Here is a 16090-nt window from a genome sequence, read left to right on the forward strand (position 1 = left end):
TTCTGAAAAAAAAAAAAAAAAAAAAAGGAAGAGAAGGGGAGGGAAGGGAAGGGAAGGGAAGGAAAGGGAAAGGAAGGGAAGGGAAGGAAAAGGAAGGGAAGGGAAGGGAAGGGAAGGGAAGGGAAGGGAAGGAAAGGAAAGAGAAAGGAAGGGAAGGGAAGAAAACAAGAGAGGAGGGGAGGGGAGGGAAGGGAAGAGCATAACAGAAATTTGAAATCAAAATGCATTTGTTTTCAAGTTCCATTCCAGATAACAAATATTTGACCAATCAATTAATGCCTGCCTCTTACCACAGTTGAACACAGCACTGAGGTACTCGTAGATCCCTTACTGATTTTCAGAATTGAGTAAAGCAGGTAAGCTCTGAAAAAAGCGTGAACATTTTATCCCCATTGACAATCAAGAAACCACCCAATCTCCTGCCCACCGCCACTCTCAAGACCAGAATAAAATGGGTAGAAATTAGTCCTTTGCAAGCCACACAAGAATCGTGTGTTGTGTCTACAACCCTTGGCAACCTAAATGTGTAGCTCTCCAGCCCTGAATGCCTGGGCAACTTTTCCCCTGAAGCATAACCTAGAAATGCAGGCATGTCAGTTAAAAAGCAAACCAGCTAATGTAAGGGCTAGAGATAAAGAGTTGACATTTTCCAAACTCTCCATTCCCTCCTTGTGTAAAAAGCTCATGCTAGGGGCGCCTGGGTGGCGCAGTCGGTTAAGCGTCCGACTTCAGCCAGGTCACGATCTCGCGGTCCGGGAGTTCGAGCCCCGCGTCAGGCTCTGGGCTGATGGCTCAGAGCCTGGAGCCTGTTTCCGATTCTGTGTCTCCCTCTCTCTCTGCCCCTCCCCCGTTCATGCTCTGTCTCTCTCTGTCCCAAAAATAAATAAACGTTGAAAAAAAAATTAAAAAAAAAAAAAAAAAAAAAAAGCTCATGCTAGTTCTGAGGTGGGGTGACCCCGATCAGTACAACAGAGTGATGGCTGATCCCCCAAAGGTTCTGTGCAGTGCAGTGTCCTGGCAGCCTTCCTTTGAGACTCTGAAACTGATACCATGTTCTCGGGCCATACTTTAAATGTACACTATGGTCCTCTATAAGCCACCAGCACTCTGCACTGGGACGAAGCAAACACCTTCGAAGTGCGTTTTGAGTCAGAACCGTCATCTTTCCCCCGAGGACCTGACGGAGTAACTTAGCCCGTAATATTATATACGAAGCTTTGGAAAAGGGAGTCATGTTTTAGAGGTTGGCTTAGCCAACTCTAACTGACGGTACTCCTGAGCTTAAGGGAAGGGAAAATATTCCTTGGCAATTTCTACTTCTACATATCCCTGTTCCCCTTAAAAAAAAAAAAAAAAAAAATGAAGAAGGATGCAGGAGGATTTGTTTCAGATTTCCCTTTTCCTTACTTTCAGAGGAAACTGAAGTGTCCAGGCATCGTGTGATTCACTGACAAAACCTCAGCCCCATCTAGATTTCACCAGGATCCTAACTTTTTTAACCGGTGAGACTGCGCGGGAGTGTGCTCCAGTCTATGCAAATACACCCATTCCACCGTTTTCCTTGTGGTTGCTCTTTAAAGCCCTACGCTTCAGGAAAGGAGAGAGGAGAAGTCAAATGCCTTTTTAATGTGCGTGTCCCTGCAGAAACACAACGTGTGGGTGAGGTAATGAATCGTGGTGGGGGCTGGAGTCGGCATACACAGTGCAGCGAGGAAATAAATTAAGTTCATCTCCCTGGTCCTTCAGTGCCCACCGTCCTGCTCCAAGGGTTCTAAGCAACCGGCTAAAGCAATGAGGTACGAAGGAGCAGCATCCCCAGGGGCTCGTCCGAGTGTCTTCCTTCCCAACTACAGGAGGATGAACACGTGCAAAGCACGGCACACACAGGGCAGCATCCGGGGGAGCCCAGCCATCTACACCAATGAGGTCTTGAGGCAGGACAACACTTGAGGCTCGGAAGGCACGTCTCAAGGAGGGCCGCGGGGTAAGGCCGTCCTGACAGAGGCTCCGGTGTCATGGATGTTACTCCGGTCGGTCTTTGTTCCCACAGAGTCCACCGAAGGGAGGGCAAGTACTGGTGTCCTCTTGGCTCTCCTTCCCCTTTTTCACAGTCGTGTGAGGTCTTCTGGAGAATTCCCACCCCCTTCCCTTGCCGGAGGCCCCTCGGCTGGTTCTATTTTGGTATCAAGTCCAAAAGTGGAATTTAGCCTTCCAGGGGAATAGTCATTTCTTTTTAAATCTGCAAGGAAAGCAATTAAGACAGTTATAGGGGGACCCTCGAGAAGGTAGTGTTCACACAGATGGATTGAACTTCAGGTCTGGCCACGTGCTCAGAAAGGACCCTGCCTCCTCAGGTCACAGATACGTGAAACTCACACCCTCCACCATGTCCAAACCACCCCCCCTCCCGCCGTGTCCACGTGTCAATCTAACTCCCCAGTGCTGTCGTAGGTTTGCGTTCACTGGGGCAAGTGAAGAAAGATTTGGTTGCTGGATTCAATATGCAGCACCCTAGAAGGCACGGCCTGGATGGAGTTAAGCGAGGCCAACCTGGAAACAGGGCATTTTCACTGCTGAATGGTGTGCAGGACCAGGGAGCTCAGCCAAAAAGGTAGATTTGAGATTTCAGTGCTCGGTGTTCTACGACAAAGCTGTGTGTAGGTTTGATGCTGCCTGGGAAGGCTTCATCCAGTTACTGGATCCTATGCTCCCTAGAGCCTCCTTCTTCCATTTGAAAAAGAAATTATTGGGGCGCCTCGGTGGCTCAGGCGGTTGAGCATCCGACTTCGGCTCAGGTCATGATCTCACGGTGTGTGAGTTCGAGCCCCGCGTCAAGCTCTGTGCTGACAGCTTGGAGGAGCCTGGAGCCTGCTTCCGATTCTGGGTCTCCCTCTCTCTCTGCCCCTCCCCCACTCGTGCTCTGTCTCAAAAATAAATGTTAAAAAAAAAAAAAGAAAAGGAAATTATCAAAAGAAAGCACTGATAGGAGTGTAATCTTGGGGAGAAGCTTATGGAGAAGGGTGGGCTTTTGGTGTTTATGTAGCATTTACTGCTGTATTGATTAAGATTAACCTTAAATATGTACTCCTTACTTTCCTTTTTAATGTTATATGGGGATTATCTGGACATAAAATGAATACGTATTTTAGTTTATTGATAACCAGCACTTATGGAACATATGCGTATATTACTTTGATTCTCACATCAATTTTATGAGCTATGTGCTATTATACTCAGTTTATGGATGAGAAAATCAAGGCCCAAGGTCACATAGCTAGTAAAAAGCATTACTGGAATATGAGCTCAACCTATCTGGCTCTGAATTCTATGCTCTTACATACTATCTTAAATTACTTTTCCTTTAAAAAAAAAAAATAAATCATAATCAAGGCCAAAGAAAAATCACCTGTAATTCTATTTCCCTAACTAAGACTTTTTTATACTCATATTACCAAATGTCTGAATACATGAGGGTACTCCTTATTTCCACTGAAATGTGTTAACTAAGGTTTTGAAAGAAAACAAATATTAAGCCTAGAATTGGAAGAATTACTGAATGACTCAAAACCCACCATGGTGGGTTTAAAAAAAAAAACAATCTCAACCTTAATCATGCAGAAGAGCCAACTGGACTCAAGGACAGAAGCAGTGAGTTACGTCTCTGGTCTCCTGTTCTCTTAGCCGATCAGATGCAGTCCCTGTGTCTGCCAGAGAGAGGAGGCCACTGGGGAGCGTGGCCACCATGCTGTGAACTGATCTCTTTGCTCAAGTCTGCCGTGTGGCAGACAGAATCCCAGGCAGCTACAAGATGAGAGTGAGAGCCCCCCTCCCTGCTGTTCCAGTCTGATCTCTCCCCCCACCCAACCATCCATCACCCCTGGCTGCCAGGCTATTTCCCACTGGAACTAGAAGCCTGATCCCAATCCCAGTCTTCTGCCATGCCATGCCATGCCTACACGAGCTTCTCAACCTCCTACCTCTATCTCCAATGAGATTACAAGTTGCCCTTCTTTGTTGTAAATTGACACCTACTCCACCCTAAGCTACGATGGATGATGATGATCTTTTACCAATTTCCAATTCAGGGCATGCTCACTTATTCTAAGGCAGAAAGGACTACTCTGCTTAAAATATGTGAGATGGCAGTCTAAGGACAAGTTTGGTATGACCTAAGGAAAAGAGGGAACAAGCTGAGACAGACATGAAGCATCCCTTCTGAGATCAAAGAAAAGAATTCGACAGAGTAGGACTGCCAGTCTGGAGGACACAGACCTCCTGCTGCTTGCTTTTCTGTTAAGAATATTTTTCTATGGAGACTATGTCAGTTTTGGACAAAGTGTGCCATATTATCAAATCAAATTTTTAAAAATACACATTGCAATATATGTTTAACGTGGCCGGTTTTTGTAGTGAAAAGCACTATTTTAATTGACAGCTGTTGTTTCCCTAGATACTCCACGGTCCCGAGCGTCCAATGGGTAAATAAGGATTGAAATCCTGTGGACACCACACAGGACTCAAAGAGGGAGGGGCTGGGGGAGACCTGCCTCAGTTCAATTTTACCCCAATTAAGTTGGTAAACCTTTCCCCTTGGAGAGACTGTGACAAGTATTGGGCCCAATGTTGTTTTATCACATTTTGGCAGAACCTGAAGTAAATCCCTGTCCTTTTAATCCCTTCAGAGACTTGAAAAATTTGCAGTCAGAAAGTCAGGACTCGACTGTGAATGAGATAAAAATGTGATTGAGATTTTCAACTCCATCCCAGGTTACAAAGGATGTTGTTCTAGGAGAGATTTACTAAGAGAGAAATAGAATTGTTCGGAGCATACCCGGGAGTTTGAGCTTCCGGCAGCAGGAGTTGCAACGATGTTTTGCAATGAAGTTTCTAATTGCATCTTCCCCTAAATTGGCTGGTCCAAACACCATTCCTCTTGATCTAGAGGAAATATCAGAATATCAATGAGATCACAGTGAAGGAAAAGGGCTCAGCTAGGATTCTCTGAGATACCGAACAGTATCCCGTAGTAACCCAGTAAACTTGAAGGAGCCAACAAAGAATAGAGCACTTTGGGGAAGCAACAATGTTAGGTTTGCAAATTTAAAATTCAAATGCACTTAAATCTTTGTACCCAACTCCAAGACCTACTGTGAAACTCATTTCAACGCTAATCTGATAGAAGAAGAGTGAATTTTCTACGTACAGCATTAAAACAAAATACAGTGACACCCTTTTTTAATGCCTATGGGGTGAGAGTGAGTGACATTCATGACCAAATGTTCTACTCAAATACTCGAAAGGTGAGGTACAAAGTAAAATAAACGTACTATGGGAACACACCTTCTGAAAAGATCCAAAAACATTGTTTCAAACCCAAATGCTTTGCTGAAAATAGTTGATATCCTCAAAAATAAATGCCTGACAAGACCCTACTTCCAGCACTCACGGCACTTCGGACAGATGGATTTTATCCTGCAAACTGCTATAGCTGGGCTCTTTGTGGAAAGACAAGACCACGGGAGGCACTGACTTTGTGGAAGTAAACTACGTACGCTAATTGTAGGTGACAAAATTACAGACAGAACCAGCGTAGATGAGGCACCTTCTGAATACTCCATAGAGCAGATCCCTGGCAGATTCCAGCCTCAAAGTTTGTCCATGATAAGGTCACAGACAACGATTTCTTTAGGTGGATGCTCTGCACACCGTGAAATAGAGTACACCAGGAGCACATCCAAAGCAACTTTAGGGAAGCTAACACTTTAATGACATGCAGAGTGGAAACGGCACATTTTAAAATCTGAACTCAATTACCACTCTTAAATACCACGTCTTAAGGAAAAAAGAAAAGCAAACTATCACAAAAGGAAACAATAAACTGCGCTTCTAAGGAATGTGGTTTTTCAAAAAGGGACGTGGTGTAAAAAAACTTTTTTTTCCATCTGAGTATTGAAACATTTATCTCAATTTCCACTTCCTTTTGGCAGAACAACAGTAGCTGCTCTGAAGATGTGCCAAGCTCAGAATGAGGGCTGATGTCAGTTTGATCTCAGATTGCCTCGTTGCTCTGAGGCTGGGAGGTGGGGGAAATCTCTTGGGAAGACAACGTGAACAGACACCCAGGATTAACTTTCCTGGTCACTCGATCACCCTCACAAAGTGCGGCTCTGGTGGTATTTACCCGGCTGCGTAAGCTACCTCTAGTTAACTATTCCTCTTTTTCAGTACATCTGGTGAAATCAAATGTGGGAGAAAAAAAAAAGAAAAAGTAGAATCGCTCGATATTTTGCACCAAATCTCTTACGATGCCAATAGAGTGAAAAATGAAAGTGTTATTTCAGTCATTCCTCGTATATTCTGTCAAGCGGGACCCTGTTGGGAATACTTCATTCTTGGATTCCTTACTGCCATTCCTTTCCTCCCAGGAAAGCAGAACACACCCCCGCCCACTTAGGGATGTAACATTGATTCTCAGATAAAAGCTTTAAGCTAAACAATTTCCCTCGATGAGCTTTGTGAAAGTTAATGCAAAAGAATCAAAGTTACTCTAAAATGCCTGTATGAGGGGTCTGGCCACTCTCTGTACAGAGGAGAGGGAAAGGGGGTCGTAGAAACATTCACATGCATCTGTTGCATGTACAATTCTACCGCATGCCGACAGCCTTGAGGTCTTGGCAAAGTTTAAAGACAGCAGCAACAACAACAAACTGTTTTCCAGATCTTTCACAGCCCAGCAAAAGCAAGTGGTAGTTTGGTTCCACAAGCGAGAGAATGCCAATTAGCACCATGTACACACAGATTTAGTAAAGAACATCTAATGACCACCGTCGTCATTTCAGACTTGTCAAATGCCCCAAGCCATCAAGGCAGTGAGTAGAAAACAATCCCTAACTGCCAATGACTGAGGCAGCCTCCAGCGAGGCTTGGTGACCCCAGGAAGCACACCAAGTGGCCAGACAGGCTTCGGGGGAGAAGCCCCCTGACTGTGCCCTCACATGCGCAAGTCTGGCGAGAGAGCAGAGACAAGAGGCACTCTAGAGTAGAAGCCGTACCCCAAAAAATCTTCTCCTTTGGTAGAGGGTTTTCCCCTTTCATTGGCCCCTCATCCTCGTAGGCAAGTTAAGCGTCTTCACCAGGCTTTAGCTTTCTCACTTGGGAACGGGAAGGAGGACGCCTACTTCCAAGGTTGTTGTGAAGGGCAAAGCAAGCGTCACGTGAAGGCACTTGCTTCCACAGGCACTTCTCAAACTTCCAGTTCCACCAAGTCGCCTGCAGATCTTGTCAAGGTTCAGACTCTGATTCGGTAGCTCTAGGGAGGGTCGTGAGGGTTTGCATGTCTGACCACCACCCAGGTGCTGCTGTCACTGGGCTGTGGCAGGTTGGTCACACAAGGCGCTCAAAAACGTGTGCCTCGTTGAACCAATTACACGCGACCTGCCACCACTGTGAGAAAATAGTTACCTTCACCAGGAAAACCCACTGCACCCAAAATGAGGTAACCCCACCAAACCAGGCAGGCTACAGTGACACCATCCGATCAGTTTCCAAAGGTCCTACCTTCAAGTCATAAACAATAGAGTCTGCCGTAAGACAAGAGGTCCCTACCCTTGGTTGCCCAGCAGAATCACATAGGTGACTTCTCAAAAAATACAAACATCAGGACTCCATCCCCATAAATTTTGATTTGATACTCATTGTGAGAAGCATTTTTTTTTTTTTTTTTTTAGTTTCCTAGGTGACCTTAATAGAAACCGAGACCCCCTGGCCTACAGAATGCAATTAAATACTCAACTGTCAAGTGGGATAATGTAAGCTTCTTAAATTCTAGAAGATGGAAATATTCAGGTCACTTTAAATGACATACATATCAAGGTCAAAAATGTAATAGATGATGAAGTATACATAAACTTGGTTCATTCTTTATGCAAAAAGTTTTTCACTGCAAACTTATCAAGGAAGTACTATGTATGTACAAGGTCCGTACTCTAAACCCTTGGGCACACGGTGCTATGGAAGAAATAATATCTGCTAAAATAAAAAATAATAAAGGCTTTATCTGTACCCTAAAGGTTACAATATGCATTCTATGCTCAAATATCATAGAAACTGTATGCATAGGAGCATTATGGATGACCTTTATCTTCTCTAACTCACCTAGTCCAAAGAAATAGCTAAAACACTTTTAGATGAACCTCTTGGCATAGATGCCTACACATGAGAATATATTTAGAGTAAATAGTTGAGGGGGAAAAAAATAGCGCATTAAAGCAACGAATGTTTACAATATGAGTGTTATGGGAGAGAGGTAAAAATTTCAGGTGTTATTGTATGAAGACTGACCACATAGATCATTTCATATCTATTTTCTACAACCCAGGGGCCAAGTACAGACATTTAGGACAACTGAGAGGTCAAGCTACCATATGCTAGCAGTTCTCAAAGTGTCGTCTCCAGGCCAGCAGCATCAGAATCGTCTGGAAACTTGTTACCTTATTTGACCTCCCCCCAAACCCACTGAATCACAACCAGCTCTCCTGGTGATTGATTGTGAGGGAAGCTCATGTTTGGGAAGCACTGTTGTCGGCCATTTTGATCAGTCCTTAACCATTTTGATCAAAGTCCCTTTGATCACCTTTAACAGAAGAATAAAACCTCAGACCCTCCGCTGCCAAACTTTCCCCAAAGCCTACTTCCGGGATCAAATGCCCATGGGAATTCAAAGGACAGGCAGATGACTCATTCTTCTGTGGAATTTAAACTGCATCCCTGAATTTAGTCAGGCAGTCTGATGCTTCATATTTAAGCCCTGTTTTCTTGGCCTCTTGTAGATTTGCTGTGACTGAACAGCACACTCGATGCCTTTCAATTTATAGGCATGTGATCGAAGACGTGAGATGTAGTGACTCCAATGAGAAGACAACAACGAAATCTTTGCTTCTCCTATAACACTAACTGTTTTCATGTCAAAGCCTATAGAAGCTGAACCTACCCATATTTCTCTTTTGTTTGGGCCACCAGAAAACTCAGAGTTAAATTTGCATTGGTTACGGCATTGGTCTTTATATTTTCCATTTATGTGTATTAACTCCAAATTTCATCTTATTTCCATATGTTCTTTTTGTTCCCATTTCCTAAGTTCTGCATTAAAAAAAAAAAATCTTATGGTATTAGACAGAGGTAGATATAGATAGATATATATCCAATACAGATATCCAGCTTCTATGAAAACATAAGCTGCCTCAAAATCTTTCTAGGAGCTAGGCAAGAAATATAAATGTTTAAAAATTATTTTGATAAAACCATATACAATGTGTTAAGTGCGATTTTCAAAATGAGAACATCATAAATTAACTTACTGTTTGTCTTCAGGTTTTATAACAGATGGATCAGTCAAATTTTCCCCAACACCTCCAAAGAAAAAAGAAAATGCATTTAGCAAATGGGGATTTCACTTCCTCAGAAACTCAAGAAAACAATAACCAGAATCTTAATTTCTTTCTTTAAACTTGCATTCACCCTGTAGTAAGTTCAACATTATGTGAATTAAATGTACCATAAAAACTGTCCAGGTGGGCTTGAAAATTTTAGTAAATTCACTGTCTCCCGCAACGCCCTCTGTTATGCTATTATAAACTTTGAGGCCACAAATGAATGTCTTAGCAGTGTGTTCACAGTTACTGATGGTGGTATCCATCATTCATTTACCATTTGTCTATACTAGACATTCTAATTATATTTTCTCTAATTCTCAGCTACCATAAAGGGAAAGCATGAGCATCCTCACAGCCTCATTTTGCCAATGAGTACATTGATGTTCGAGACGATGAAGCAATTTGTCAGAGTCTGCACAGTTCATGAGTGATGATGACAGGATTCGAACTGAGCTAAAGCCTGTGTCCCTCACATGAGGCCACGGTCTCTGTAGGAGGAGTCCGTCAGTGCTCGGCAGGGCACCAGGTGCTGTGTGGTTCTGCAGATACAACCACTGCTCCAACAAAGGCACCCGTTAAATGCCATATACGCAGCATTTATATCCAGTAGAATATACATGCTCCCAAATTCTTGATCTGGATGCTGGTTACACATATGTCTCAGTTGTGAAAATTCCTTGGAAGATACGCTTATGTCGTGTGCACTTTTCTGAAATGGTTTTCTTCAGTAAAATTTACTTTTTAAAAAACTGACACCAAAGCATAAAAGGATAGCATAAGTGTAATTTCGAGCTAACACTGATCAAAACGGCAATTGACACTCAGAGTGACTCTGTTACAAAATGGGTGAGGGGGCGCCTGGGTGGCTCAGATGGTTAAGTGTCCAACTTCGGCTCAGGTCGTGATCTCGTGGTTCATGGGTTCAAGCCCCATGTCGGGCTCTGTGCTGACAGCCCGGAGCCTGGAACCTGCTTCAGATTCTGTGCCTCCCTCTCTCTCTCCCCCTCCCCCACTCACACTCTGTGTCTCTCTCTCTCTCTCTCAAAATAATAAACATTAAAAAAAAATTTTAAAGGGTGACGGAGATGTTTCTGATGGTAGTAATATTTGCCATGCTGGGTATGTTTTACCATATGTTAAATCTTTCACAAGAAAATGTAACCCTTATAGTTTATAGGTCTTTCCTCCAAGAAACTGACTTCCTCAGGAAAATAACCTGTTTTTGCAGTTTCCAAGCATTTTTGTGTCAGGACCCTCTTTGCCAGACTAGGGAAACAAAACGGATTCCCTTCTCAGAATAACGTTTTAAAATGCATAATTTAAATACATAAGATTAGGGGCGCCTGGGTGGCGCAGTCGGTTAAGCGTCCGACTTCAGCCAGGTCACGATCTCGCGGTCCGTGAGTTCGAGCCCCACGTCGGGCTCTGGGCTGATGGCTCAGAGCCTGGAGCCTGTTTCCGATTCTGTGTCTCCCTCTCTCTCTGCCCCTCCCCCGTTCATGCTCTGTCTCTCTCTGTCCCAAAAATAAATAAACGTTGAAAAAAAAAAATAAATACATAAGATTACAGAGGAAACCAATGACACTGAAATACAGTCATCAAAATATCTGTTTAAATTATACTGCAATACATGTGCTTCTTTATTAACACATTAAATAACAGAATCTAGTGCAAGTCTATAACTACCGTAACATCAAGTAATACATAGTAGAACAGTGTTTTGAGATATCTGCCAACATCATAAAGTGCTATGTTAATATCGGTAATTGCGATTGCAAACAGTCATGGGTACTCCTAATACCACTGTGGTTTGTGGTCTCCATTATAATCAAAGGAAATGATGAATTTCAGTTGTAGGTTAGTGAAAATAATAGTGTAATTTGTTGTCTCATCAAAGTTCACAGACCCTCTGAATTTTCTTTAAGAGCCTCTGGCTTAGAATCTCTTTGTACACTGGTTTTGTACAGGGAAAGTAACAGTAAGGCTGAAACTCAGGCTCAAGGGGAAGTGTGTAAAATGTGATTTGCTCGGTCTTTGTTCTTTTTAAAGAAAAAGTCATAGGAAGCTCTTTATACCTTTTCTTATTATAGATACAAGAACGAACAGCCTAGAGAGGCCCTGCTTTTCTAATGATGTAGTACATCAACAGAACAACAGACAGAAAGTGCGAATACCATCAACAGAGACTAAAGGCTACAGATCCCTTTTCATGTTTAAGCTCAGACCTAACTTTAAGCCTGAACCTTTCTAGCAATGACGAAAGCTTTAGGCTGATGGCTGAGGAAACTGTAAATTTAAGCTGGGAATATGCAGAGTACTTAAAGAGGTCATACAGATGGGAGAAAAGGAGGTTTATAGGGGAGAAAACGTCTTATCAAAATCACATCGGCTCCCGTTTACTTTAAACCTTGTTGCGTGTTAGATAGGCAGGAGTCAAAGGGATTGGGTCCCACTCATGGGCTCTGTCGTCTTCTAGTTATGTGACCTGAACACCTTCTCTAATCTCTCTGAATCTCAATGTTCTCATCTGAAAGTGTGCGGAATAATGGGCCTCATCTTATACACTTACTGAGGATTCAGTAAACTATTGTATACAAGCTGCTTAGCAAAGTGACCCAGAGAAAGCTAAAACATGCCAACTGCTATTTTTATTATCTTTTTTCTATCAAGACCTCTTGTGAAGTAAAACTGTATTTTCTTACCACTGGTAAAATCATGTTCTGATTATCTCATTTACCTAATGAATAAATCCCACAAGGAGAATGAGAGTGGAATTTCCACAAACCTTTATAACCCTAAACCCAGTCTGATGATTCAAAGTGTAACTACTAAATACATACTTTGGGGCCTTCCAATGGCAGAAGGAACGTTCTAGTGAGTGAGAAAATATGGAAGAAAGCTAGCCATTTCAACGTCCAAAAATCCCAATCGCACGTGTTTACCGAACTTTAATAGGGTAAATGCCCATGTGCACGTAGTACGCAGCATGGCCTTGTGAGAAACCCAGACATGTACATTCTGATCCCAACCACGTTGGGATACATTGGTGAGCTTCTACATCTTGGAAATAAGTTACCTTCTTTGTAACAGCAGGATTCATTATGACAGTGTTAATGTAAGTGCTTACTCTGGAAAGTGCTTTGCTGAATATAAAAACCTATACTTCCAAAGTTCTTTGAAAAATATAATGAGCTTTAAAAAAAGAATGCTCTAGACCACTGTAATTTGAAGTATCATTGTTTGTCATTGCCATTGCTGGGGATTAAATGTTGGATTTCACATCTAATGATGATGAGGCAGGCCTTCATATGTAGGATTTTTAAATGGAAAGAAACTGGAAAACTACAGTATAATTGCAAGTGATCAGAAATTGGTCAAGCCTTGGGCCACCTGGGTGGCTCAGTCGGCTGGCCGTCTGACTTTGGCTCAGGACATGATCTCACGGTTCATGAGTTTGAGCTCCACATTGGGCTCACTGCTATCAAACCTATCAGCACAGAGCCAGCTTCAGATCCTCTGTCTCCCTCTCTCTTTCCCTCCTCTGCTTGCACTCTCCCAAAAATAAATAAATATTAGAAGGAAGGAAGGAAGGAAAGAAAGAAAGAAAGAAAGAAAGAAAGAAAGAAAGAAAGAAAGAAAAAGAAAAAGAAATTGGTCAAGCCTTTCCTTAGAGTTCAGCATCCAAGCCCAGTGTGGCAACTCCTGGGTTAGTGATTGGCACTCCTTTGGAAGAAAGTAGAAAAAGAAGAGAAAAAGAAAAACTGCCAGAGTGTTCCTCATTCCTTCTTTCTCCCAAAGCAATAGGGAGCCACAGCAAGCTGATGACAATTCACTTCCATTTAAAAAAATTTTTTTTATGTTTATTTATTTTTGAAACAGAGAAACAGAGCATGAGTGGGGAAGGGGCAGAGAGAGAGGGAGACACAGAACCCGAAGCAGACTCCAGGCTCCGAGCTGTCAGCTCGAGTCCACCAATCATGAGATCATGACCTGAGCCGAAGTCAGACACTTAACCAACTGAGCCACCCAGACGCCCTGATTCGCTTCCATTTTAAAAAGCCAAACAGAGATTTGGAGTGCCTGGGTAGCTCAGTCGGTTAAGCGTCCGAATCTTGATTTTCGGCTCAGGTCATGATCTCACGGCTGGTGAGTCATTGGGCTCCATGCTAACAGCACAGAGCCTGCTTGGGATTCTCTGTCTCTGCACACACACTCATGCATACACTCTCTATCAAAAAAAAAAAAAAAAAAACATAAGTAGGAAATAAATAAATAAACAAATAAATAAGTATAAAGAGTCACACAGAGATTACTACTAACAACAATAAATGACATTACTGAGGACTCACTATGTGTCAAGAACTTGCCTCATTTCAGCTCCTTAACATAAGGGATTAACAATGAGTTAAGTGCATGATATTATCTCTCCCATTACAAATGAGGAAAGTGGGACTCAAGGTGGCTGCCCCCTGGTCACACAGCTAATTCATGGTGAAGCCAGGAGTCAGACCCTAACACTGTCGACCTAGGGCTCTTTCTCCAAACTGCTGCCAGTAGGTCTCTCAATCTCTACCCACTCCGAACCCATCTGAACAAGGTACCGTCATCTCTCCAAAGACTACAATACTAACCAATCAAATACGAAACTGAACCAAAAACCATTAAGGTATTCTAAGAATACATATATTCTCCCCATTTCTCCTTTCCAACTTGGTGTGGATTAAATATCGTAATGCATGAAGTCTTTACCCAAGTGCCTGACGGAAAATAAATACTTAATAGATGTCAGCTGCTGGTAGTAGTAATGTAACTGCTTATAGTTACTATTATAGGACTCATATTCTTCCATAAATTCAGGCCTCCCCAACTGACCAAAACTCTCCAATAAGTATCTCAATTTCTTCATGCTTGTTCTATGATGTCCACTCTCCTCTTCTTTGAAGGTCAGTGTTTTGACATCGTTTATTTGGAGTGGCCTAGTTCTGCAATTCACATAATTGCCCAGTAAAAGAATAAAGTTAATTCCATTTCCCCCCCAAGACTATCAACGCAGCATTTGTTCTGTTTAATGTCACTTTGGATTACTTAGAGACATAAAAATCCCCAAACATAAACATCATTAAAGAAAAACCTATTCAAGTGGAATACAAAACACACTAAAGAGTCATCATTAATTCCTTAAAGTTTTTCTTTGGTTGTTTTTTTTTGTTGTTTGTTTGTTTTTGTTTTTTCTTTTTAAACAACTCCACCCAAAACTCAAAGCAGAGACACTCAAATACAGATGAAAACAATCAACCTCTCTTCAACATGAGCTACAAAAGCAGATGCCTTGGGCACCAGCATGCTGAGTTTACATGGATCACGTACTTGCTGGTTTAAAAGCTGAATCATGTTGACTGTTTTAACTTTTGTTTATATTGCTTCCTAAAATATTGTGTTTGAGGGTTAGAAATATAACTCAACTCTGCAAACAGTACAGATCTGAAAAGACAGCAGGACTTATGTGTACTTTAAAAAGTCTATACACATCCTTGAGCACATGGTACAAATTTCAATCAAAATGTATTGGATGTTGCTCACGATGCCTCAGGATTATTTATCTTGACTGTGCCCAGCCTCCAAGCCTGGCTTCCGGTGCAGAATCCCAGGATTGGAGAGGTGGGGAAGTCAGAGAGCACAAGAGGGATAAGCCCAATCTGTTTCAATGAACCATAACATGGTTATGTCCTCTGAAACTCGTAAAGAAACAAAAGACAGTACCATGAGAAGAAAAGAACATAGATGGTCAAAACAGCTTCAGTCTGCATCCTGGCTCCCTCTTTAGGAGCTGTGCAACTTTGCGCAAGTTATTTAAACTTTTTGGGCCTATCAGGTCATGATCTCACAGTTTGTGAGTTCAAGCCCCACGTCAGGCTCTGCGACGGCAGCACAGAGCCTGCTTAGGATTCTCTCTCCCTCTCTGTGCCCTTCCCCACTTATGCTGTCTCTAACTCTCTCAAAATAAATAAGTAAAAACTTAACATTTATAAACCTCCTGGGCCTAAATTCCCCATAATATCTACCTTGAGGTGCTGCTTCTAGGATTAAGTCAGATAACTTCTATGAAATTTCCTGGACTAAATCCCCTATTTAAAACCAAAGCCCCAGTGAGTGAGCCCAAGGACTAAACTTTGACCTTAATACATATTTTGTTCTGTGTCTGCAAGGAAAGCCTGCTGGAAATACTCAGTTTTGTGCTGCAGGATTTTAAGTCACACGGGAGGTTGACAGTGGAGAGACTCGCTGATCAGAGGCTTCCATGAAATATGAGTGTACTGTGTCGCCTCTCTCAGACTGAGTTTGCACTTTCATGAACTGTCATATCAAGGTACACAGCAAAGAGAGCAAGGGAAACTATAAACTACTAAAGCATTGAGCTCAAAATCATGAAAAATGCCCCCAGAAATTACTTTCCTGTGTGTATAAACACACGTCTAAGTGCTGTTGTGAATGTTAAGTCCCAGCCACAAAGCCATAAAACTAGAAAATCTGGTACAAAATTCATTCCCCATTGAGATCAAAGTTTCAGACGTACTTAAATTTTAGGCAGCTAATCACCAGCCTATATTTTTCTCTGGAGCTAAATGGGAAGCAACATAGTAGGGGCTCATGATCACCAC

The 16090-nt window shown here is 42.4% G+C and overlaps 1 protein-coding gene across 1 annotated transcript in view; it reads right to left on the reverse strand.

Moving 5' to 3' along the window:
- Window positions 1-1379: 1379 nt before the first annotated feature.
- The window catches only part of TRPM6 (transient receptor potential cation channel subfamily M member 6), an 88557-nt gene continuing 73846 nt past the window's right edge, over window positions 1380-16090 (reverse strand). Inside the window, exons 26-28 of the mRNA XM_045469692.1 lie at window positions 9357-9408; window positions 4832-4938; window positions 1380-2239 (exon numbers count right to left, since the gene is read on the reverse strand). Of these exons, the coding sequence (XP_045325648.1) occupies window positions 2106-2239; window positions 4832-4938; window positions 9357-9408 (293 nt within the window). The 3' untranslated portion in view covers window positions 1380-2105. The remainder of the gene's footprint in view (window positions 2240-4831; window positions 4939-9356; window positions 9409-16090) is intronic.

This window comes from Leopardus geoffroyi, chromosome D4 (assembly GCF_018350155.1).
Source record: "Leopardus geoffroyi isolate Oge1 chromosome D4, O.geoffroyi_Oge1_pat1.0, whole genome shotgun sequence".
Taxonomy (NCBI): domain Eukaryota; kingdom Metazoa; phylum Chordata; class Mammalia; order Carnivora; family Felidae; genus Leopardus; species Leopardus geoffroyi.